General features: G+C 37.1%; 1 protein-coding gene across 6 annotated transcripts in view; it reads right to left on the reverse strand.

Moving 5' to 3' along the window:
* Positions 1–1,861: 1,861 nt before the first annotated feature.
* The window catches only part of LOC121319672 (myosin-binding protein C, slow-type-like), a 52,089-nt gene continuing 27,872 nt past the window's right edge, over positions 1,862–26,078 (reverse strand). For 2 of the 6 annotated variants that reach the window (XM_041257336.1, XM_041257334.1), the window contains exons 14-34: positions 25,747–25,913; positions 25,163–25,295; positions 23,581–23,589; positions 22,472–22,596; positions 21,965–22,070; positions 21,455–21,621; positions 20,843–21,008; positions 20,481–20,587; positions 19,472–19,608; positions 18,757–18,916; positions 18,377–18,481; positions 17,681–17,869; positions 17,368–17,502; positions 15,533–15,700; positions 15,158–15,246; positions 13,551–13,746; positions 12,919–13,058; positions 12,431–12,590; positions 11,946–12,082; positions 10,584–10,770; positions 1,867–3,329 (exon numbers count right to left, since the gene is read on the reverse strand). In XM_041257336.1, the coding sequence (XP_041113270.1) occupies positions 3,178–3,329; positions 10,584–10,770; positions 11,946–12,082; positions 12,431–12,590; positions 12,919–13,058; positions 13,551–13,746; positions 15,158–15,246; positions 15,533–15,700; positions 17,368–17,502; positions 17,681–17,869; positions 18,377–18,481; positions 18,757–18,916; positions 19,472–19,608; positions 20,481–20,587; positions 20,843–21,008; positions 21,455–21,621; positions 21,965–22,070; positions 22,472–22,596; positions 23,581–23,589; positions 25,163–25,295; positions 25,747–25,913 (2,935 nt within the window). In that variant the 3' untranslated portion in view covers positions 1,867–3,177. Of the gene's footprint in view, positions 3,330–4,472; positions 4,510–10,583; positions 10,771–11,945; positions 12,083–12,430; positions 12,591–12,918; positions 13,059–13,550; positions 13,747–15,157; positions 15,247–15,532; positions 15,701–17,367; positions 17,503–17,680; positions 17,870–18,376; positions 18,482–18,756; positions 18,917–19,471; positions 19,609–20,480; positions 20,588–20,842; positions 21,009–21,454; positions 21,622–21,964; positions 22,071–22,471; positions 22,597–23,580; positions 23,590–25,162; positions 25,296–25,746; positions 25,914–26,078 lie in introns of all 6 variants that reach the window. The other 4 variants (XM_041257338.1, XM_041257337.1, XM_041257339.1 and 1 more) reach the window with 3 other exon arrangements.

Here is a 26,078-nt window from a genome sequence, read left to right on the forward strand (position 1 = left end):
ATATACATTTAGTGCGATGCACACATAGTCTATACTTTATTCTGGAATTTTGTTCAATGCGTGGATTTTTTTTTTTTTGTTTGTTTAAATACTTGATAAATCTGAGCTCATTTAAAACGCAAAGCACTGGCCATATGCTAACAGGTGATGAATTATACAACAAATTGTTTGCATATTGTGCGCATATTGTGCAATATAACCGGTAATACTATGGCATATATGATACAATTCTTACTACATATATTTTTCATATAATTATATATTGCTATATATATGAAATTCGACCAATTTCTATATATTAATAATACATTTAAATTTTTGTACTTAATATTATAATAGTTAAATTGTACATTTCCATGTAAAAATGTATATATATATATATATATATATATATATATATATATATATATATATATATATTATATATGTATCCTGGTATGGATGTGAATGTCATTCCTGAACTTTTCTTCTTGTTTTCAAGAACTCCAGAAACTCCTAAACTGTCTGCCAATCAGCCTACAAGCAGATGGCATCATTGTACTTTATAGAATGTCCTGATAGTCCCAGGACTGCTAAACACCCCCATACAGTGATCGAACCACCTCCATGTTTAACTGTAGTACAAGGTTTTCTTCATTGAAGGCTTTCCCCTTTTTTTTTCTCTAAACATTTCTGGGGAAAAGTTTTAGTCTTATTGGACCAGAGGATTTTGTTGAAGAATGATTCCTGTTGATATTTTTTGGCAAATTGTAGATGATTTGTTTGATTAATTTGCTTTAAAAGTGGTTTGCAGTGAGGTCTGCGTGCACACAACTCTTCTGTGTTCAGGCGCCTTTCTACAGTTCTTTTGTGCACTATTATGCCTGATATATCCTTGGATAATTCTCCTACCTGCTGTACCCAATATTTTCCTTGGGCTTCCACTTGTTACTTGCTACTTGATTATTGCTCTGAATGTGCATTTTGGGTTTCCATATTTGTTTGGTACTCTTCTGTAGCCATTTCCTTTGCTTTCTCAAAGGTGATTCCAACTCTTGTCTTGACCAATATCTGCTATGTTGACAAAACCTAGATGCTGGAAATAATTACCTATTTTTTCTTGCTACTGACTTTAAAATGCAGCTTAATACTGTGTAATGGTTTTTAATTTAACATTTTTTACAGACTTTTAAGGTACCAATACTTTTGTCATTAACACATAATGTATTTGAAATTTCTGAAATTGTGTATTTTGGTCTTTGTCATTTTAATTAGTGACTAAACTTCTATTGAGTGTTGTATACTTTTGCCTGTGACTGTACATTTTGAGGACTGCAGCACCTAGAGCTTACCTTTCTATGTCTGTGAAGGAGGTGGGTTCAAATATTGTCTACTGGAATGTGGAACTTGACCCTTAGTAGGACATTTTGTTTTAGGTGGCCATCACTCAAAAACTAGCTGTTTCCAGGTGACGTGAACAAGGAAATCTGGAACTATCATTTTCTTATCATATACTTACAATGTAAGTTGAAAGTGCAAATGTGGCACAGCTGGTGTATATATAGGGTTTTATTTAATAAAGTAGCGGTAACTAAATTACACGAAGAAAGCACTTGAAAGGCATGTGTTTGACATTCAAATCAAGGTGAGTCTGCTTGCCTTTTCCTAACACAAACAAAACAATTTGTAAACAAAAGGTATTTTTAAAGGAAAGTTAATGTAACGCACGCGTGTAGTGGGTTCTTAACGGTGGAAATGAAATGAAGTCTCTACTAGGATATTTCTTTTGCTTTAAAAAGTTCCTTTTAATATTTGCTCTTTCAAAAAAAAGGATTTAACTCTTTTATGCTCCTCTTGCAGTTGGGGGGGGGGGGGGGGGGGGTTGATAATCACAACCCCCCCCCCAACCCAACAAGTTCAGTACAGAACACACAAAGTCCCAATTCTCAGTCTCATTTCACCCAACACTAGAATAACATTGCAGTTTAATGAGTCACAACATTGGAAACTTGGTTGCTTCTCTTAAAGCATAATAGCATAATCCACCCCTAACCAACACATCCTCAGCAAGCGCATAAAAGCTCTGTGTGCTATTCTCCCATGACGCTTCTTTAGTTTCGGCCGCTCAGTCAAGCGCTGGTAATCCGAAATGGGAGTCGACAGCTTAGAGCTTGGAGGAAGGGCTGCCCTCAGCCAGGGATTCCCTGTAGTTGTCACTACTAATAGGGTGCGTTGGGCCACTATGAGGAGCCTGGTTTAATGTGAGAAGTCATTCAGTTTGTTATCCAGAATGCCATCCCTTTTAAAACTTGCATCCTCATGAACATGACTTGTCCAGACTTGGATAGAGAAACACCTGTCATGACTGAATCTGACTTACATCAAGAAGCTAAAGCAGGTTTTTCATTTAGTAAAATGCATGTCAGGGATGTTATTTTTGAATGAATGAACAGCCCACTGCAACATATATGAGGTGTTCATAAACTTGTCAGACCCCTAAACATGTGTATATTAACACACACTTATTATAGTCAAGAGTTGGCTTGGAGACAATTATAGATTGCAGATGTAGCAACAATTACTTCAGAAGACGTAATCTAACCATGTTCTTGAAAATACTGATTTCAAGGTGTGCATTATATTTATAACCTTGGTTATGCACTCTAATTATCCAGATAACTGACAAGATATTTAAACTGCATTTCAAAATGTAATCAACCAAGATAATAAAACATTGGCGACAAAGGGTAAAGGTTCCCTGGTATGCACAGCCAAACCAGTAATAGAAGAAAACAGCTTTTGTTGTTTTATAATGTTTTATTATGTACTGTTTATTGATTGATGTACATGTCTTATGAACATTAACAAAGTTCCTTAGAGATCAGATCAGCACTTTGACTTGCCTCTGTCCCATCAACACACTTATTTTCCACACTACCATACCAATCTAATTCCAAAACAAACTATTTGACAAAAACACCAGGAGTCATGCATCATTGTTTACATATTGTCTATAAGTACCAGAATGAAACAGGCAAAATTGGGCAGCAGCAGATGATAAATCTCAGCACTATGGTCTCTAATATATTCAGTCTACATCATACCATGCCAAGTTTACGTCATAAAGAGCACTCATTTGTTGCCACACCCTCCACAGGGTGCTACAGTGCAGGAGAAGGAACAGGTAAATACTGGTGACTAGCTCTTAAAAGCAGGGTTGGAGGATCTCAGTGCTGTGCAGCAGTCAGCAGACTCCTTCTGAGGTTCACAGCCTTTGTTCTTGTTCAGGAACTTATTAATTAGGTTTAAAGGCACCCCCTTCTGCATTAGCTCATAAAAAGTCACCCCTCCTAATAAGACAGAAAAGACAGTTTTACAATGCAGGCATATGAACAATCATATTGATTTCTGAAGTAGTAAAGGTTTTTGGCTGTAAGGTAACAATCTCACAAAGTTAAAGCCAGTTATATGTAGTTTGAGTTAAGCTACTCATGGTGTATTGCTATTATAATTAATCGCTAGTACTTCATCTTCTCTCATTCCTTTACAGGTGTGCTTTCTCTGTCTGGTGGTAGGGCTCAAGATCAGTGACGTGCACGAGTGTGTGTGTGGGGGGGGGGGACGACACACACGACTGGGTGGACTTATGTTCCTGCCCTTATGCCCCAGAAGTTCCCTTTTTCTCAGTCATGTGATTCTTGAAAATGCTGCATACTTGCCTTTAACAAATGACAGCACTCTATTTTAGTAAGGAAGCAAGTATCGCTGTTTTTAGGCTTTGTAGTGTTCTGAAATACAGTATACTTATGTTTATTTAATGTTTAAACAGGTCCACGAAATGTCCGCGAAATCCTAATTAAATTTTGCAACCTACCCTTGAAAAATACGTAAATTTACCACAATTTAAGTAGACCCCTAGCAATAACCACATAACCACATTCTTACCTACATAAGGATGATATAGCACTATCATTTTATAAAGAAATGTGCATATGGCTTTAAAAAAGAGGGCGATAAAGAATAATGTTAAAATCGTATCAAACTACTGTATGAGCCTTTAATAGGCTTATAATAATCTACATTTTTTCTCAAACATTTCTTGCTTTTCTGATTTTTACTATTAAAAAAATATGTTTTGCAACTCGTTATTTTATAAACAGCCAAAATTCCTTACAACATAATATTCAGTTTAAAAAAAAAAAAAAAAAAAAACTTTCCAGAATGAGATCAAAACATTTGCAAGAAGTGGATTCTCAAATATTAGTTACTCACCAGTTGTGTGAGGACAAGTACAGAAGCAGTTACCACAAAGGAATACAAAGACACATGTTTCTTTTCAGGGTATGGGTTACACAAGCAGTAAGTACTAGGTAAGGGTAAGGCAATAGGATTTATTTCTTATTCTACACCTAATGAAAACTCAACAACTTGCTTTTAAAAGGTGTATCATGAAATACATAAGCTTCATATGCCTTGACCATATGAAAGCTTACCTTGGATGAACACATGCACTCACAAATCCTTACGCAACTAAGGGAGAGAAGAGAAGAGGGTTTAAAAAAAAAAAAAAAAACATTACAGTACGAAACAAGGGAAATAAATAACTTAGTATTGAATGGGAAGGAGAAAATGAAGAAAAGCAAACAATATTAAAACATTACTGTAAATACAAATAACCAAAGCTTGAAAAACTGAAACCATGTTCTATAAAAGGATACAGATTTGTTAAAAGGTGTTAATTTTCAATCAAAAGACTAAAGCTTGGGAAAGTTTTATGAATCTATAAAAATTGTCAGTATCTCTTTTTATTCGTCTTTAAGCTTCACAGTTAGTTTTCTTGACAGCTCCTGAGAACATCAAGATTCCCTACTGTTCCAGTAAGCTTTGTTTTTTCTTATGAGTCATACTGTTCTGATAAATGTGTTCCTGTCAACTTCTATAGTTTAACCTTGCAATGCTAACTAGTTATGTCAAGCATATTTAAATGCTTAATAGCATAATCTATCACCTCTGACCTGGTCAATGCCATGGGTATAATTTTACATGCAATATGAATAAGGGAAACCTATGTCTGCTGTACCTGATTTTTCTCTCGGAGATTTAAACCAGCTAAAGCTTCTTGCTTCCTTTCGTCTCATATCTATAGCATTAATCATTACGTTTTATAACTAGCACTGTGTTGTGTTCTGAACAGACGTATTGCTTACTGTAACTGTCTTCTGTGTTCCATCTACGCTAGCTGTATCCATTTCAACAGAATACCTGGGTTACCATGCCACTGCATAGTGAAACTGAATACTGTAGATACCCCTGTATTTGGTTTAAACAAGTGAATTCCTTGGATAAATACCATTTTCTTGTGGTGTATTAAAATAGTTCTCCCCGTTTATGGTCTACTCATACTGAGCATGGTTGTTCTTTTGCTTATACTCCATGGATATTACATTTTATCTGGTTTGAGTCAAGTTTCTACAGACTGCCTGAACCCACAGCACTGACTATATTAGATTTAAGAGAATACGAAATATATATATATTTGTAATTAATACATACTTTTAAGCAAGTTCATATAATCAAAGTTCACATTTATGTCTGTATTTCCTGTGTAACTAATGAATTGATTGTTGGGAGCCATGTGAAATGCTGAGTAGTTAGAGCTGAAAACAAATGTGATACAATGTTACAGACGTTATGGGACTTGCATGCACAAGCAGTTTTTATATGCAAAATGTCCAAAGCTGACCAAAAATGTAAAAACGTTTTATATCCACCTCTATACAAAATAGAAACAAGAAAAAAATAGAACTTAACCAGAAAAGAATGGAAAAACTTAAAAAGTAACATTTGTTTTGTCAGACCAAATAATGGACGACAAAGCAGTGGATTGCATTTTTGCTTGTGAGGAAGAGAAAATCAAAAAGGTTTGGCCAAAGACAAAACTAACCAAGAAGAAAAAAAAAAAAAACTTATGCAAAAAAATCAAGAAAAAGAAGAACAATTTAAAAAACAAACAAACAAACAAACAAAAAACAGCTGGACTGAAATAATTGTTCCATACCTGATAGCACAAGAGATACCACTGGTATGTCCTTGTATGTCCAGGGCATACCAGTGTTAAATAGATTGAAATAGTGTACATTACTCTGGCAGTGTGGCAGGGCAAATGTGTGTGGGAGGGGAATATTGGGTGACAAGGAGGCAGTTAAAATCCTCCCTGCAAAAACATGGGAATGTGGCTGGAGCCATGAATTGAAGACATTATTATATAATAGTGTGTTGGAGTTAATGTTGTTGAGAGGTGAAGGTATTTTCGTGTTCTGTGCTGTCCCATCTTGTTTATTTATTTATATCCATAAGTTTTTTGTGTAGGCCTTTTGTTTTGGTTTTTGTAACTGTTATTTTGTGAATGTGTTTTTGTTCGTGTCTGTTCAGTGTTTTCTTTGTTCGTTATTTGTTTATAATTAAATGTGTGCAATGGCGATTCACTTTACCTTTTGTGTCTGAGTCTCCCTTTCAGCACGGAGAATCCGCTATGATTGAATGGCAATGAATGAATGATGATGATAGCGATTGCAATTGCAGATGATTTATGAACTGTGAGGGGTGCTCAGGGCCTGAGTGAAAGTTATATTTGGCTAGAGGTCTCATCCATGGGTGCCTGACGGCTACCTGCGCGAGGCCAGCTGGAAATACATGAACAGTTACATGCACACCACTGCCACAGATAGGACGTGGCTATGGGCCACCTCCCCCAAAAAGTCGAGGCCGCCAAATCATGAGTGGAGAATAACAAATAATTAACGCTCTCCACAGTGGCACTCTGCCACCTAACCCCCAAATATTGAATGTAATGAAAATCAGCAGCTGAGACACGGCCCGTTCCCCAGAGCATGACTGCGCTGAGGGAGAGAGCCCAGACTCTCAAACCCGACCACTCACCCCGTAGAACTAAATACGAACCGCTCAGCACTCGGGTAAGGAAAAACCCTTACATATTTTTTTATTTTTTTAGGGTGAAACCTCAGGAAATCCACGATTGAGGGCAACCCTTCCTCCAGGCTCTAAGCAGTCAACTCCCGTTTCGGCTTCCCAGCGCTTGACTGAGTAGCCGAAACTAAAAGAAGCGACAAGAAAGAATAACACGCAGAGCTTTTATGCGCTTGCTGGTGACGTTTTGATTAGAGGCAGATTCTCCTAGAAAAGCAACCAAGTTTACAGTTCTAGTAACCAACAGCCGTGCCAGTGAAGCTGTTCTGTCACAATTACCTACAGACCATTCAAGTGTAATCTCATTTATCTTTTGAACCCAACAATAGGATGCAAAATGTTATATACTAGTAGTAGTATTTCATACATAGTATAGTATTTCATTAAACATAAGGTGATAAGGTTGAAACGACTAATGACGTGTTGTCTAGGTGATATGAATTTTGCTAGTCTTCTTATTTCCCTCACTGATATTATAGTGTTCTCTAAGACCTTTGAAGAACATCTGGAGACTTCAGTTGGTATTTGATAGACTACGTGAGCATGGTCTAAAGCTAAAACCGCAAAAATGCCAACTGCTTAGGAAAGAAGTGCAGTATCTAGGCCATGTAGTATCTGCTAAGGGGATTATGACTGATCCAGAAAAAAATCAGTAGGGTGAAAGACTGGAAGAGGCCAGCCAACCGTAGAGAAGTCTTGCAGTTTCTTGGTTTCTCTGACTACTGCAGAAGATTTATTGTGGGATATGCAGGAGCTGCTACACCATTGTACCGCCTGACATCTGGGGATCCCCGCAGAAAGAAAAGAGAGACTAAGAAGCCTGCTATTCCTGTTCCCCCTTTCTGTTGGAGAGAGGAACACGAGAAAGCCTTTCAGATGTTGAAGGAAAAGCTTACCACAGCACCAGTGCTGGGCTATGCTGATTACAACTTACATTTTTTACTCCAGGTCGATGCGTCAGGAGAAAGTCTTGGTGCGGTAGTAGCCCAAATCCAGAATGGTTGTGAAAAAGTGATCGCGTATGCAAGTAGGGGTCTGAGTCCAGCTGAGACGCGATATCCTGCACACGAACTCGAGTTTCTGGCCCTAGAGTGGGCAGTAACAGCTAAGTTTTATGACCATCTTTTTGGACACAAATTCTCCATTCTTACAGATAACAATCCACTTAATTATGTGATGACCTCTGCCAAACTAGATGTCACTGGCCAGTGCAGGGTTTCACAACTAACCATGTTTGACCTTGACATTCAGTATAGACGTGGGAATTCTAATGCAAACGCGGATGGTCTGTCTAGAATGCCAAGGCAGAATGTAGCTGAAGCTTTTAGTACTTGTTCGCAACACACTCACACGCACACCGTGAAAACATGTGTAACTGACCCCCGACTCAGAAGCAGAGTCTGAACAGTCACCGGTCTGTTCTCCTGAGACCTTTATGGGTTCTGGAACTGATGTTTTACCAGCAATGACTAAACAGGCGGTGAGGGTAGCCCAGAGAGAAGATCCTGTGCTAGGAAGAGCACTGTACTACAAGACACAGGGCAGCAAGCTTAGACGAAGTGAAAGACTGATTGAGGGAGAGCAGATCTGCTTGCTCCTAAAAGAGTGGAGGAGATTAATGGTTAAGGATGGAATCTTGTACCGCAAAATTAGGGATATACAGAGAAATGCAATAGATCAGTTAGTTCTGCCAGAGAAACCGAGAGTGGTTGCAAAGAAGGCACTACATGATGATTCAGGCCACCTGGGCCTGGACAGAACATTTGGTTTAATTCGCACAAGATTCTACTGGCCTCGAATGCACTCTGAGATCAAAGACTGGTGTGAACGATGTGAGGGGTGTTGTCTTCGAAAGACTCCCACTGCAGGTTCCAGAGCACCTTTAGTGAATATCCATACAAATGCCCCTTTGGAACTCATCTGCATTGATTTTTTAACATTAGAGAAATCGAGAGGTGGAATTGAAAACCTGCTTGTAGTCAGATCATTTCTCCCGGTTTGTGCAAGCTTACCCCACGAAAGACCAAATAGCAAGTATGGTGGCCAAAGTGCAGTGGCAAAATTTCCTGTGTAGATTTGGGTTTCCAGCCAGAATTCATGTGGACCAAGTCTCCGAGAGCGATGCTTCTGACAAACGAGTCTGATGTTGGTGTAGAGGTCATTGCAAGTCCACCAAGTTCTCCTCAGCATAGCAGACCCTCCGAAGAACTGACTGACCTGGCTGATGATCAGAAAGAAGCTTACAAATCTGATGTTGATTTTGATGAAAGCACAGAGCGAACACCTGGAGTGGAAGTCCTTGATGGAGATACCATTGTGAACACCCCACTCACTCAAGATTATGTTGAGGAAACTGTCCAACCTGACTACACAGAAAGGAGAGATTGAGTTCAGACTGCAACAGTCTGCAAATGTAGCTCATTGCCCAGTGAGTGCTACGCCCTCAAAGCCTCTTGAACCCCTAAGAAGGTATCCTTTAAGAGAAAGACACCCCAAACAAATTAGCATATTGGCAGGGTATTCCCCGTTTATGAGACCAACACACAGAAACTAGAGAGAGGGCAGAAAATATGGCATAAAGTTAGACAAAGGGTGCTTAGAAAAGAAACAACTGTTTAACTGAAATGAACACCACTTAAGTGACTGACATTTTGTATAACGTTGTGTAATTAACTGAAGTTAATTTGATGTTGAGGACGCCATCACCCAAAGAGGGGGTGGATGAGCCTAGAGTACAGTTCCTCTTTCTTACCACCAGGGCTGGTTTAATTGCGACCACGTGGGGAAATGTCTTACTGTACCCTCTATTCTATTGTGACATCCCGCATGTCATAGGTCAATGTTTTTGTTTTCTGTTGTGAAGGTAAGCCACATGAACTTATTCTACCATTTTATCTATGTTCAAATCTAACTTTAAAATTGCCATCCATTGTTGTTATCATTTGATATAAATTAATAAGTACCTGTTAAATCCCCTTTGATTTATAATGGTTGTCAAAACATGTTATGTTATGGTTAGAAAAACAATCTTTAAAAAAAAAAAAAAAAAATTGGTTTGTGATGCTGTGATTTGTATATGAAGGTCTTTTTGAGTCGCTTTACAGGAATGGTGGGCATTTGTATTTTATTTTGGAAGATCTCTTTTAAATACATTTCAATTTTTTATTTCTGTTGCATAAAGAATGTTTTTGTTTTCTGTTGTGAAGGCTGGATTACTGTCTGGATGTGACTGCACGAGCAAAAGAAAGAAAAAAGAATAAAACTGCGTTTGATCACCCGCAAAATCAGATGGTTGAATTATTTTTATTTTAAAACTAAACTAAGAAAATAACACAATGCAAAGTCACTAGCCTATAATAACTACTGTATGATCTGAATGTTATTTTAAAGAGGTTTGCTGTTACTGGTATAGTACTGTATTGAATTGTTTGGTTTTGTTTTACTACAGGCAGAGTTAGTGTGTCTGTAGTAATAGTAGGGCTACATAAGGTGGTCTTACATTTGGAAACATTGTACTGTACTATTAAACAGACAGGTGGTACATTATTGTTGAAGACTGATTTCTGGACCAGCTGAAGGTACATTTTCATTAGGGTTTAAGTCACTTCAAGGCTTACCTTTCACCTCCAGTTTGCAATCTACCTGCGCCTCACCCAGGTCATTGATGGCTTTGCAGCTGTACATGCCGCTGTCAAAGGGGCAGGGCTTCCGGATCTCCAGGGTGCAGACCCCCTGGTTACTGAACATTCTGTAGCGGGGGTCTTTGTCGATGACTACCTTGTTCTTCATCCATATCACTTTGGGCTAAAAAAGACAATAAGAAAATTTAACTTTTTAAAACATCACATAAGGAAGAATAGTCATATCTGGTCAAACCAAAATATACTGTATTGCTTTTTTAAAGTAATGTTAGTATAGGGAATGCTTTGCATGGTCCAAGTGGAAAGGTGTTCAGCACATCACTTAGCATTTTAAAGAGCTAAGGCTTCCCCTGATGAAGCGCAAACATAAAACCCCCAAATTGCATTAACTATTTGATTTTTAAAATGTCTAGTGAATTCCTAGAGTATGTCCTGGTAATCAGCAGCAAAAATGATCACTTTTCCTTATTACCTAGTGTGACAGGACTGGAAGGAGTCCCTGTCGTAATTTGCCCTCCCGACCACCGGCAGCGCTGTGTAGGGTTGACCGTGATTGGATCAGGAGGCTGAACTCTGACCATGCAGGAAGTTCCGGGTCAGGCAGCCATCTTGGCCCAAGGTAGAACCATGCGGCCGTCGGGTCCCATCATTGCAATCAGCTGTGCTGTTCTCGTTGATTGGCTGACGTGGGGCAGCGTGCTGATTGCAGGGGTGGGACTTGGCAGTATTTAAGCAGTATGGTTTTGCCATTCGCGCTGTCTGGGCTGAACTGAAAACACATGCTGTGCTTGCTTTGTTGCTTTCATTCACTGCTGTTATTCACAGAAGCTTGAAAATCTTGGACGCTGTTGGATTACCGGAGTGAGGAACCGAGGACTGGCCATTAATCTGTGAAAGGGAGCTAAGAAGCGGTGAGAGGAAACCCACCGCAGTACCACAACGAAACGCAGTGCTTCCTTTGTTGTTATTTATTTTGTAACCGTGACATTTTTGTTTACTCTTTTTATTTCAAACCTGAGTTTACCATTGCTGGTATTCCAGGTGGTTTTCTTGTTTATTTTTTTTTTTATACTGGACTGTTCTATTTTTATTGTTTTTATAAAATAAAACCCTGCCCTGATACCATTGATGATACAGGGCTCTAAGGACTAATCTCCATTTCCGGCTCCTGTGTGCTGTCATTTCTGGTCCTTCCCAAAAGCTCCACCCACTACCCTCCCACACCTAGTCTAACAGGATGGCGTGTGTGGTGACGTCAGACCCGGAAGAAACACTCAGTACTGTCACAATTAAATGTGATTGCTTTCAGTTTAATGGAATAGAATAAGGTCTACGTACCCTGGGATTAGCCCGGACACTGCAGTTCAGTGTGGCGTTGTACCCTGCCACAGCTATGGTGGTGACTAGGGGATGGGTGAATTTCGGGGGCTCAGTAAAGTCATATTCCTGGTAGTCTGGGCTCTTGTAATTCGAACCTTTTCAAAAGAAGGAGGGAGTTTTTTTTAAAGAGATGGCATACTGTACTTGTGGATAATTAAATAGGAATACAATGTTTTCAGCTTTAATACTGGTAACATGGAAGGATTGACATATATAAAGTGTAACTATTTTTCATGATTAAAATATTTAAAACAAGAAGATAACAGCCACAACTACATTTCATTAAAAATGACATAGATTTTAGCTTTGGCAAAGGCATTACAGGGTTACTGAGTGATAATTCCAATGTGACTAAAGTCTTTTCTTATAGTTGTTTGGTTTGGAGGGGATAGGCATATTTTCCATTCATGGACCACATGTCATCACAGATCAAAGTAACTAACCTTCCTTTACAATCAGTGCGCTGTCCTTAGTCACTCTAGCCTCCTCACTAAGGCCACACATGTTCTCTGCAAACACCCGAAAAAAGTATTCGTTCCCAATGACAAGTTCAGATACTGTAGTACTTTTTCTGTGGTAGTGTTCGATTATAGTAAACCATTCCTAAGAAAAAAAGCGAAACAATATTTACAAAACATGGAAGATCATTCATGAGAGATGAAGTTAACTAACATCTTTCCTAGAGTTCTTCATGGGAGTGAATAATAAGTCATACCCCTTAATTAAGAAGAGTTTTCAGGTAATTATTTCCAGTAATTTCTCTTCCATTCCAACCATGCACCACATCCAGCACCCCTTCTCTTAATATAGACCCAAATTGTTCAGCATTATTATGTGATATAGGAATGAGGTGGAAAACAGTGAGAGACTAAGTCTTCATTAACCCCCCCAAAACTACTGTGCACTCACAGCATTCTAAAAATGTACGTACCATAGTCTTCTTGTCTGCTTTCTGAATGGTGTACCCAGTGATTTCAGCATTGCCATTGTCTTTGGGGGGAGTCCATTCCAATGCAACATTCTCCCCCCAGACATCCTTAATTTCCACAACCTCAGGTGGACCAGGCCGGTCTGTGTGCCAAAAACAAACAGTATCTTCAGGTTGCAGGGAAGAGATTTTCTTACAGCCAAACGAGTCAATGGATATTAGAATTTAAGGTAAAACATAAGAAACTCGAGTCTACCCAACCAAGATAAATCACCTCTGGATTGTATTGGAGAGTTTTATATACAGCACTGGGGAATCCCCCTAGATTGCATCAACCACCTATTTTAGAGGTAATTCTTCGATATCCACCGATAAGATGGTTAATGCAATTTTAGGGTGATTTCTCAGTGCTTTATTATGCTCTAATAAACAAACACACTTTAACTGCCAGGGTATAGCTGGTCTAATTGAGTCAAGCAGACAGTTGTAGAATATAACCTATATGAAAAGAGGTACTGTACAGTACCAATCAAAGCTCCATAAAGAGTAGGATGTAGTATTAAAACAATAGTAACTGCATCTCTATCACCAAGACGTTAATCCAAAGTAATCGACGTACAAAGTCCCTGACATACCAACTACTTGTATATCTATTGTAGCTTTGTCTTCATAGTTCTCCACCTTCACAGTCATCTCGTATTTCCCGGAGTGCTTCCTATCTGCTTTCCGGATGAATAGGATGCTGTCAGTCTCGCTGTTGCGGATGTTGACCTGAGTCGGGTCCACAGGCCTGCCATTCGCCATCCAGCTCACCTTGGGCCTCGGCTTGCCCTGGAAACGGGAAATAACTTCATAAAACCATTCTCAACAAGATCAGATATGGTCCTTATTTTTTTTTTAAATATATTTTTTAGCTGTTCCTATAAAATGGTATTACTAAAAAAACATGATCCTACATGTATATAGTTTAAGTATAAAACATCGATCAATTACTTAAAATAATTCAATTATTAACAAGAAATTACATTGGTAACGTATTCCAGTTCACTTGAAAACTAATTGCTCCAAACAGCAAATTGTGGAAGTGATGTACTTCAGCAAGCTCCAAGAAGTGTCTTGCCACTGTTGCCCATACGTAATGCAGAGCTTGTGAAAACACAACACAATGCCACATACACACTGACAAGAACACCGTAATATGACATGTACGCAACGTTACAGGTACACAAAAACAGTATGGGGTTGATTTACAAACTGGCGCAATCTGGGACTTATTCAGTGAAATGAAGGTAATAATTAATACCAGAGTTGGAGATTTACTAATGCAGCATGCATGTTCTTCAAGCATAAAACCGTCACAAGTCAAAGAAAAGTCATAAGAAAAATATGAGATGACAATTTAATAATTTAAAAATTAAATTAAATTTATTTAGCACACGTATTGCATCTGGCTTTATTATAATGGCACTATATACACTTGCAGGGGAAACATTGTGCCAAGACAAAGCGGTACAGACATGTTACATTTTCACTGCTCCATCTGAGTTTAGTAAACTATGTCACCACACTGCCACGCTTACAACAATCACAAAAGCTATTATTATTATTATTATTATTATTATTATTATTATTATTATTATTATTATTATTATTATGCTAATAATAATATTTGCCTTCTCTTGAAAGCAAACACTGTTTTTTTTTTTCTTTTTTTATTTACCGACAAATATGTGACACTCTTGGCATGCTCCGTTTGATTGGATGTAAGCATTAAATAAACCAAAATAATACGGACAACAGCACATCACGTAAAGTATTCTCCATGTTGGGCATGATGGAAAACATTTTTTCCAGAGAGAACTTCCTCTCTAGTAATCAGAAAGAGAACTGAGTGCGTTTGGAAAAGTGCAATGTGAAACCTATAGAACCGTGGTCTGGATGAAGCTGCAAGTGAACCAAACAAACACATCTGAATTCACTTTAAAAGAAAATCAAGTTCGCTTGAATTTTTCTGGTGTGAAACGAACCAAAGAAAACCTGAAAAAAATGTGTTTGTTTGCAAGTAAACCACAATTCGAATTACTAGGTGTAAAATGCCCTTATTTACGTGAGCTTATAACACTATACAGTATTGCTATAGCCTGTTATTATTCTAAATATCTGTATATTTTTATAGCATATTTCATAACACATTTATACCGCAGATGGAGTATAAAAAAATGTACTGTTCTAAGGAAATTACCTGGAAAGGTAGAAGAAGATTGACTACTTCTCCAACCCTCCGAATGTAAGTTTGATGAAGATGCCTTGGAATACGAATCTTGGGCCGTTCTGAAAGAAGAATGGTATTGGAGTAAGGTTTGTAGACCATATGAAGCTCACTGTCACTTAAGAGATTTAAGTTTCTTGGGGTGCTCCTTGACAGCACTGTAGACTTGATTATCACAGCAGGGTGCTTCCCCACATGGACACTTCAGGGAGCTATTGCGACTGTCCACCCAGTCTCATGCTTAATGGTGGTATGGTTGGGACAATCAAACACATTTATTGTTATCTAAGCTGGATTCAAACCATGGCATATGATACAATATGTTAACCAAGCCCAGCTGACACTCACCAATTACTTCTTTCACTAGAATAGGATGTGGATGCATTCTGGGTGCACTGGCGCCTGCTGCGTTGATTGCTTTAACCCTGACAAAGATCTTCTCCCCGCTTGGCAGACCAGGGATTGTATACTTCGTCTTCTCAATCAACTCTTGATTGGACACTATCCATTCATCCTCTTCAGGAGACATAAAAAACAGGCAGCAAAGGTATAAAATTAACTGAAAACAACTAGGTTACATGAAGAGCTACTGAAAGATGTTTTCATTCCTTGATGTAAAATTGTCCTTTGCCTTCACACCTGCGTTAAAATAGGGCTCACAAATTACATTGGTGAGTTCTGATAAGTGATCTAAAAAGTTTATATTTACATTTTACATTTTACATTTTATATTTATTATGGAATTGTAGGACCATAACACAGGTAAAAATAACCCAGCATCTTTCTAAAGCGAGGGACAGACAAGCACGACGTGCACCACTGGGCATTTTCATGGTTCGATACCGCTACTCTGCACCCGGACACAGGAGCGGTATGCACCACGCAACTGACTTTTCTTACACTATAGAAACATTTAATTGTACAGAACAATAGTTGCCAGTACCACACTGTAGACTATATACTCAAAACCTATATGAACATAATTTCGATATTTTATTTAGCATCATGCAATCTAAGAAACTACAGAATGGTATCTCACAAGTTTACAATAGTAGCACAGTATTTCATGTTAAGGCAGAAGGGCAGAAGGGAAGAAGGGGCACATGCCACCCACTCTTATTACAGGGGGATAATGACGACGACAACTATGTATTTTACCGGTCTACTTTTTTTGCACTATTATTCTCTGTTAAAATGAAATAAAAAGTGGAAAGGCATTCAGATGACTCCAAAAGGCCGACAATGATTAAAAAAAAAAAAAAAAGATACACCACACCCTACACAAACACTGGTTTGACCCATGGTCTGTACTTTAGTAATATCTATTGATATCTAACATTATCCGCGCTGTGAATGCAAGCAAACCTACAGTTTGTGGAGATTGCAAGCACCCCCAAAAATATGGTTGTTAGCTCGGTTTATTTTTAATCTCTATTAATGACATTCTATTAATTGAAAAAAGGCAAGAGAGAACCAGACCGTTATTAATGTTTTTAGATATTTTTTGAATCGGGTAAGTCAGCAGCATAATGTTCCTGCGTGGGGGTAGGGGTACAGGCAGACATGAATGTGTTTCATTTCAACACCAACCCGAAATAAAATGGTGTTCCTGTAATTAAGCAGTAGTAATAATCAGAACAGGATCATTAAAAAATTCAGAACCCAGTTTTCGCTTTAGTGAAGTAGGCTACAATATTTATTTTTCATTAAAAACTTGTTTATTGAAATTAATGTTCAGCTTTCATATTGAAGCTTGTTGTGTACTATTCATTCAATCAAACAAGTAATGTATGAATTTGCTTGTATAATTCAAGACATTTTTCAAATCAAGTTAGCTTATTTGTGTATAAAAAAGACAATACAGTCAAAGTCCTTCCTTCGCAGCCAATGTCATCTTTATGGCATGTAGCTGAAATGGTAAGTAATTCAATGTCCCTGGCAGTGGACTGTCTCTGTATAGCGCACAGAAGAACTTGCAGAATGGATAAAACTGTTAACACATTTTATGACAGTTTTACCTTTAATAGCTGAAGAAGTGCTGGGGCTATGACTCATCAAGCCCAGAGGTGTGGGTGTCCCTGTATCATTATGAATCCACAGCACTTATCAGGACAGGTACATCATCCAATAGCTATGGCTATAATCTAGGCAAATGGCATCCTCTGTGTAATACATCAACTTACTTCCTTCAAAGCAATACTCTATGATGTAGCCATCTAGGCCTGCAGCTCCAATATGCTCTGGAGGTCGCCATTTCATTGTCACTGTAGAGTCAGTGATTTCATCCACTACTAGCATTGATGGTTCACTAGTTACAGCTGAAAAATAAACAATAAAAGTTTATATTATGTGGGTTCAATTCAGTTACAGCAGTGTTCAGCATCTGAAGTATTGTTCAACAATGCTACAAAACACTGTATGTTACAGTCATTCAATATTTGGCTTGTAATACATAAAATACTGAGGCTACTAAAACTAAAAAAGTAAACTGCTTACCAAGTGGCACAAATGCCTTTGAGGGCTCACTAGGTTTGGAAATGCCAATTGCATTCACTGCAAAAACACGAACTTCATAAGACACGCCTTCAATCATCTTCTTTGGTTCAAAAGTCATCTCTTTGCAAACATCGAAATTCAGTCTCATCCATCTGGAGCTTTGCTTTTTTTTTCTCTCAATGAAATATCCTGTAGTACACAAAATGAATTCCGAAACAGAGCGCTTTTATAGCTCATTATAAGAACGAGGGTAATAAACACCTTTCTGTAGTAACTGTTCTGATTAATCCTAGGTATATGCTGCATATTTATAATCTTAAATCGCAGAAAGACAAGAATGTATAATGGTTGTCTTAAATGGTCCATTGTCATTTGAGCTAACACTGCTTTCAACCATTACAACTGTTATACTGTTGCAAGTGCTGCATTTATATTTACTGAAAAAGACCTAACATCAAATTACAGCTTTCAGATAAGTCCAATTTGGGGCTTGAACTATAGGTGACTGAACTGCTCAGCTGGCACCCAATACAAGTGCTCACAGGTAAACAGTTTTTGGCTATATTTCCAAAGTGTACTGTACCTGTGTCTTTTTCAACTGAGAAAAATCCTTGTTAATGTTACTAAAAACCCTATATAGCACTTATATAGTTGTTTGGTTCTAGTAAGAAGAAAGAAAAAATAGATGTTCCAAACCTAAAATTGGTGAGCCACCATCATACAATGGGGTTTCCCAAATCATTGAACACCAGTCTTCGCCAATCTCAGTTACAGTAGGTGCTTGTGGAGGGTCAGGGATGTCTGTTGGTAAAAAGTGAGTTTGTAAAATTGGTAAAATTCACTGTTTTGTATGTTTTTTATTCTATTTTAACTTATTTAAGTTAAATCCTAGTGAACCATTTCGAAATGTTCCAGTATTTTTGGTTATAGTCATGAAACCTCTATTTAGTTGCACTATCATTATATTAAATGACAATATATGGTACAGAACAGAGTTGTTGCTTCTCCTAATAAAGAACGAGAAGTTACATTAGCATCTTCGTTACAAAAAAAAGACTTCCTATCAGTTTACTTACCTACTACCTTTATTTTGAGCTGAGCAGAGTCTTCACCAGCTTCGTTATGCAACACAATTTTATACGTCCCAGTGTCCTCCCTTTCAGCTACATCTATAGTAAATGTGCTGTGATCTGGGAAAGATTCAGCCCGTACTCTGCTACCAGTGTCAAGGATCACCTGGGAATACAATAACAGCGCTATATCAGCCTCTACATCTGTTGCATTGTTATTCTAGTGTTATCTTCAAAGCTGAAGTGATTTCCCCACCTGCTTGCATAGTGAGGTGTTAGCCTGGGAGTTCCACCTACTGTATGCTGTGTTCCCTCTGGTAGACAGGTATAAACATATGCTGACATTATAAAAATAATTGTGCAAGTGGAGACAGAGAACTAATGTATCGGCCAATTTGTTTTTTTCAGAAGTGTTTGACGTTGCTGATTTTAAAAATGTAGTTTGACGTTGTGATTTTACCACAGGTACATCCTTACTACCCAAGCTCAACTTTATGTGCAACCTTTAAGGCAAATTTATTTGGCGAACAAAGGTGTTATAGTTGTGACAGTTATGTGTTCTAGTTATGCTATATATATTATATATATATATATCCCTATATATTATATATATATATATATATATATATATATATATATATTATATATAATATGGATTATAGATTATAGTGCTGCCATAATTTGGATTTAATCCAGACCTGTATATTAGAACTAGACTCACCCTCTCTCCTTTCATCCAGACAACCCTCGGGACAGGCTGTCCTGTAACAGGAATCTCCAGTCGTAGTTTGTTCCCTGCTGTTACTGTCACAGTGTTTTCTGGGTAGTTAAGACTATCAAGGTGAATTTTTGGAGGATCTAGCGAAAAAACACACACACACACACACACACACACACACACACACACACACACACACACACATATATAGTCATTTTCTTTTTTCTCTATTTTCACAATTCCAAGTTTGAAGTTCTTAGTTTTCTCTCTCTATTCACCCCCTGTAACCTTCACCTGATCATCCAAACTTTATAAAATATGTTTGCAAAGAAATTTCACTAAATTAATCATCACAAAACATTTTTCATGATGAAACTCAAAGCTTTAAAATTCTTCATTAGGGTTTGTCTTGAATTTTGGTTGCTAAGATGTCTTCACAACAATGGAAATCTAAGCTTGCTAGAAACAAATTACATCTTGGGCCAACAGAATATAAAGCTTTCTTTAAAATGTTCTTACTATGTTCCCAACTTAATTTAAAATTAAATAGCAAAGCACAAGAGGTTCAATTGAAACTCCTGGCTCCCATACATCTTCCCATTTACCAGTTCTATCAAAAATTACAGTATCTCCGCACTTAAGCGGTCAAGTATGTGCTTTATGCTTATCAGTATTGTCAGTAATGTGCATCTGCTGCTTGAAGAAATCCATTACACCATAATGTATTTTCTATATGTATCTATATTTATCTATGTGCTGATATTACTCTTAACTACTCTAAAAAAATGGTGCAAAAACCAATAAAAATCTCTAATATATATATCTATATATATATATATATATATATAGATATATATATATATGACAAATAGTTAAATCATTTTGACAATCAAATAACATGAATCTATAAACATTTGTTTTGAGTTTTCCCTTTCCATTTTACTTTACAGCTGGTTTCATAAACCCTGGTTAACACTAACCAGTTGATAAAGAGTTGACTGCTAAGACTTACCAATCACATGGACTTTACCATTCAGGCTCATTGAATACCCCTCTGGTACAAAGGTATAGTACCCCATGTCATCAACAGCCACATTCTCTATTTCCAGTTTGTGTGACCTTTAAAAGAAAACAAGTTTAGTTTATTAAAAGAAAAAAAATGCTGTTTATATTTAAAATGTCAGAGCATACATACAAAGCAGTATTGCAACCCCAAATCTAGATTAACATAATGGAGATAGGGCCATTGGCATGTTCATTGATTAAATACAATTATTCAATAATTGGTAGAAAGAGGAAACATCGGAATGATGCAACCATATGAACTCCCCAAGATACATTAATTAATAGTGTAGCTGCTGTTGTTCTGTATACCTTCCTCTATGGGTGATCTTCACACGGTCAGTGCCTTGGATTAGCTGTGCATTTTTGTACCATCTTCCAGGTACGTTGACTGGATTTATTTCACAGTACAGAACAAGAAGTTTTCCGAGTCTCACTGTTTGGTCAGTCAGATCCTGCAGAATCTTCAGGGGTTTAACTGGGGATGGAAGACAGCAATATGGAATTATTATTAAGTATGGAAGTGCAGAGAATGTGTGGCACACAGGATCTTACATACTTAGGAAAGATCTAAGGGCAAAATGTATACTTAAAGCACATGTTTCTGTCTATATTCTGTAAAGCCATAAATATTTGCAAACCTTTTATTGTGCGTTTTTTGCGTATGTAAAAAAAAAAAAAAAAAAAAAAAAAAAAAGCAAACATTTTTGGCACAAAATCAAATTCCACTAACAATACGTACTTTGTATTTTTTTTTTTTTTAATTTGTACAAGTGAGCTTTTGCTTTTAAATATAATTGGGGCAGAGCATCCCCTTCAAATCAACTTATCTGGCTTGGCTTTTCAGTCATTAGATATTTGGATTACCAGTAAAGATAATGCAATGTTCTGTATTACTTGAAACCATTAAGCTTAAGTACATACGGTCTACTTGTACACGGGCTTCCGACTTCCCTCCTGTAGTCATCACTGAGTAGACTGCAGTGTCTTCTTTCTTGGCGTCCTCAATCACCATGATGTGCCTCATGCCATCAGTCTTTAACCAGTACCTGGAACGAATTTCTCTGGGGATCTCCACTCCATTCTTAAACCTACACGAAGATTCAGGGGGAAAATGAACAGTGCAGACCTGAACATCTTGCAAATGAGGAACGAAAAGGTCAAATCACCAAGAGAAGAATGAATTGGTCTGCATACAATCTTTTTTTTTTGTAAAGGAAAGGATATATATCCATTCCAGATTTTCAGGGTAAAATAAACTGTTGACACACTGATGATGATGTTGGACAAGGGTCAAATTTTTGTTCTGTTAGGTTTTAGATATTTTTCTTTTTCCCTGCTGCATAATTTAAAAATAAAAGGAAGAGCTCATCAAATGGTTGTAGAAATTTTAATTGATTTTGCAGTAATATTGCAGATGGAAACTATCCATACCATTTAACATTTGCCCCTTCTTCTGACACTTCACAGTCAAGCTCAATTCTTTCATTAACTGTCGTTTTCACAGCTTCCAGTTCCTTTGTAATTGTAACTGGCAACTCTGTATGAGAGAAAAAAAACACAGTCCTTCGAACTTGCTCAAATGTAGCATCATTGGTTTGTAGCTGCAATCAATGTAAATACATACAGTACTTTATCGAACATCATTTGAATATACTGTATAAACTGTTTCTTTTCCTTGTGGAAAATGTTGATTTGCTGGTAACCAGCAACAGCTTGCAATTTGTTCATACAATTGTGAATATAAATTCCTAAGCATATGTAGGGTGATATGATAACTATTTGGGAAAACAATGAATTCCAACTCATTCATGTTTAGTTAAGTAATTGGTTGGCTATTTGGACCCAGGGGAGCAGTAGGGATTTTTCCATCATAACCACATCAGTTCAGTTCTAGAGGCACACTTCCGATTGCACCTGCTCTGATAGGCTGTACAGTACCTTTCACAAACAGTTCGGTGGAACATTTCTCATCCCCGGCCATCACTTGATATGCTGCATCATCTGCCATGGTGCAGTTATTGATGACCAAAATGCGCTGGGTGCCCCTCTCCTCAAAGACGTACCTGGAAGGAAGTGTGGATAGCCAGCCAGTTAAGTGAATGATATGAAGTCAGGGTCTATATATACTGTATTATAATATAAACTAAGCAGAATAAAATACTTTTAAAACCAGCTACAGTGTAGGAGACCCCTTGAGAATATTCTGTCTGAAGCTGCTGTTATTGAAATCCTATGTACAGAAACAAATCATGTACAGCATATAAAATATATGGGTAAAGTGAACAGCTTTCATAGGTGCACTGCCCTTCTACTTCGACTGTAATGCAGAACACAGTATATGAATAGGAAATATCACTAAATCAACCAATAACTATATATATATATATATATATATATATATATATATATATATATATATATATATATATATATATATATATATATACATACACATACAGTTAAACAAACTTGTTGTACAATGTTGGTTTTATTCTGTATATTTAAAGAGGCATTATGGAACTGTATTAACATAAAATTGCCCTAATATCAATTTTGGAAGCTGTAAAGTTGTAACATTCTTGTTACATTACTTCTGTAACATAAATGTGCAATTTACAATTTACATACTGTAAGCTCTGAGTGACTCCTTTGTCAGTCAGAGTTTCTATAGTGTATATGTAGCTTCACAGTTAAACAAAATAACCTCTGTAACTTAAAGATTGCCCTCATTAAGCAAAGTACCATCATATACTGCTAAATGGATCAATTATATTTATCCATGAACATTTCAGAGTTTAACGCTATCTACACTAGATATGAGGGCATCACAAATTTCCTAAACTAATTACAGTATATACTAGGTTGGCTGAATTCAAACAGATTTGCATTTTGTTTTATCAGACATGTGTATGCTTTACAATGAATGCTGCTTTTGCAATGCAAGGAATGTGTTGGTTTCCAAGATACTGGTTTAACACAATTGAGCGCTGATTATTTATATAAACACCTTTGTATCTGTGTATTTGCAAAATAAAAGGTGAACTTACTTTTTCTGACTGTGGGATTGCAGTAGAGCCAGGATTGCACCACGGGAGAAGTGTATGAAGTGGAAATTATAGTAGACAGGGCATTAACAGACAAAAAATGACTGGAAACAGCATGCTGTAGGGGACTTCAAAAAGCATTAGTTACAAAAGAAAAGAATGGTATGCCTTATTCAAATACTCTAAGCTACAGCATTGAAGACCAGGGACTGGAAAAAATGCAATAGCCTCCTTAATGACTTTAACTTGATTTTACTTTGAAAGAACTTTGTGAACTGTTTATCTACAAGGATCAGTGTTCCTCTTTTGTCCTTCCTATAAAACATTCTGCAGCATAGTACGTACAATTAAATTCAACATAATGTGATTCATCCATTGTTCTTTGGAGACCCACTCAATCCGTTTATTATTGTTTTAGATCAGAAATGCAATAGTATTAAGTTCATGAACACTGTACTCTGGGATTTTGAAATACTCATACAAGCCTCATAGACTCAATAGAGTTTAGTCAGATTAAATCAAGTATTAGCTGCTTGATCCTTTTTAGCATTTTTGTGTTTGAGATACATTGTGTTACATTTTTTAGAACCACATCCATAAACAGTAGTATGGTTTGGTGCACAATAACACAATAATATTTTCTTCAGTTCATTGACTGTGGTGATTCTCAAATGATTTTACTATAAAATGTAATCAACCATTTTTGTGAAAGGAGAAAAGACGAAAACCAACATATGATAATTGGGAAACACATTTTGACATTGAAGACGCAAATTGTAAATTGCATGTAAGTGTTCTAACCAATATGTGCAGCCTGTTTGAAAAATACATGGATCACAGCAATAGTATCTGAATATAGGATTTAAGAGATAATTGTGTTTTGAAGAACCTCTTCCATGTTAGAAACTGAACAATGCAAAATCCAGTTAAATGGCCTTTGAAAGAGGGCTTGGTGTTAAATGCAAAGGAATCTTTTAATTAAACAACACACTACATTTGAACACAAATGCAGTTCATGGAATCGAGTTTTAAATGGTTAACAATCTAGCAAGCTGCCTTTACTTCTTAAATACTTACAACTTATAATTATGTTCTTGTCAATCCTATGATTTGCGTGATGCTTCTCAGACATGATAACTAATACACAGCGTTGTTTAAAATAACATACACAAAGAAACCCCCCTGCTCATTTTCTCTACACAATAGATGGCTTTTGCAAGCAGATACTACTACGTCTGGATGTCAAACATCAATCTCCTGTAAAAGAAAATAGCTTAGTGGAATATTTTAATTAGCAACTATATATTTAGCAGATGGACGTTTTCTTCAAAAATCCATCATTCATATTTCAACTATAATGAGACTGCAATAGCCATGTTGCATGTTCTCCAAGCAGTATCTATTGTATAGAATAACTATTATAAGCATGTGAGGTTTTTTACAGCTGTAATGGGTCTCAATTGCAGAAAAAATTTGAAAAATTGCAGAAATGACAGAAACAAATGAATCACATTTTTACGGAATGGTGTTAATTTGTGAGAAGTGGGGAACAATAAAAAACAGAAGAAAGGAAACGGTCACTTACTTTGGATTGGGACGGATCTCCTGACCATTTTTATACCATTTCAGTTCCACTGTAGGGTCTGCCAGGTCTACTATAAACTTTATTTTTCCTCCTTTGTCAGCTTGGTAAGCAGATTCCAGCTTCTTGGCAAAGGCTTAAAGTTAAAATCATCGGTTTGGGGAGAAAGTGTTAGAACTCACGTTCAGTTATTTTCTCATTATTAGCTTTTTAATGCTTCTGTGGCTGAGGAATTTTACATTTACTCTAGATAAAACACACATAAACAGACAGTAGGGGGTCATTTACCTAAGAATTCCAGGGGTTACTCAATCATAAAACAATGGCACATAGTAAACAAATTCACTTCAAGAAGTGTCTGTTGACAAACATGGAATTGCCAAATCTGTCCAAGTAAACACAACTTCAACTTATGAGAATACTAGATCATTTCTATCAGTTGATAATTGATAATATATAAAAAGGACGAATCAATTCTAATTTTCATTCTTTAATAATTAAGGAGGGCTTTATTGACCAAAGTAAACATAGCTAGTCAGGCCCTAAGCCCTGTTCGGGCCCGACACAAGGGCCTTAATTTTCCTTACCTTCACTCTTCTTCTCCTCTCGTTTCAAGCGCTTCAGTCTTCTCAGCATGCCCCTCAGGTCAGTGATACCATATTCAAAAGCTATCCTTTCAAACTCTTGTGGTGATGCGTTCTTGAGTATCTCCCACACATCTTCCTTCGGTACAGTCTCCTCTTGCTTAATCTCCCTGGGTCAATAAAAATAAACTTCTTATTCATGTTCTTGAGCCTAATCAGGGATGGGTTACAGGTATTCTGTCTATTTAGCTCTCAAGTAACAAAAACTACTGACAGTCTAACTAGTAATTAAATAAGGAAAAGCACACACTACTTTAAATAATTATTACCCTTTT

This window comes from Polyodon spathula, chromosome 8 (genome assembly GCF_017654505.1).
Source record: "Polyodon spathula isolate WHYD16114869_AA chromosome 8, ASM1765450v1, whole genome shotgun sequence".
In the NCBI taxonomy this organism is placed as follows: Eukaryota; Metazoa; Chordata; class Actinopteri; order Acipenseriformes; family Polyodontidae; genus Polyodon; species Polyodon spathula.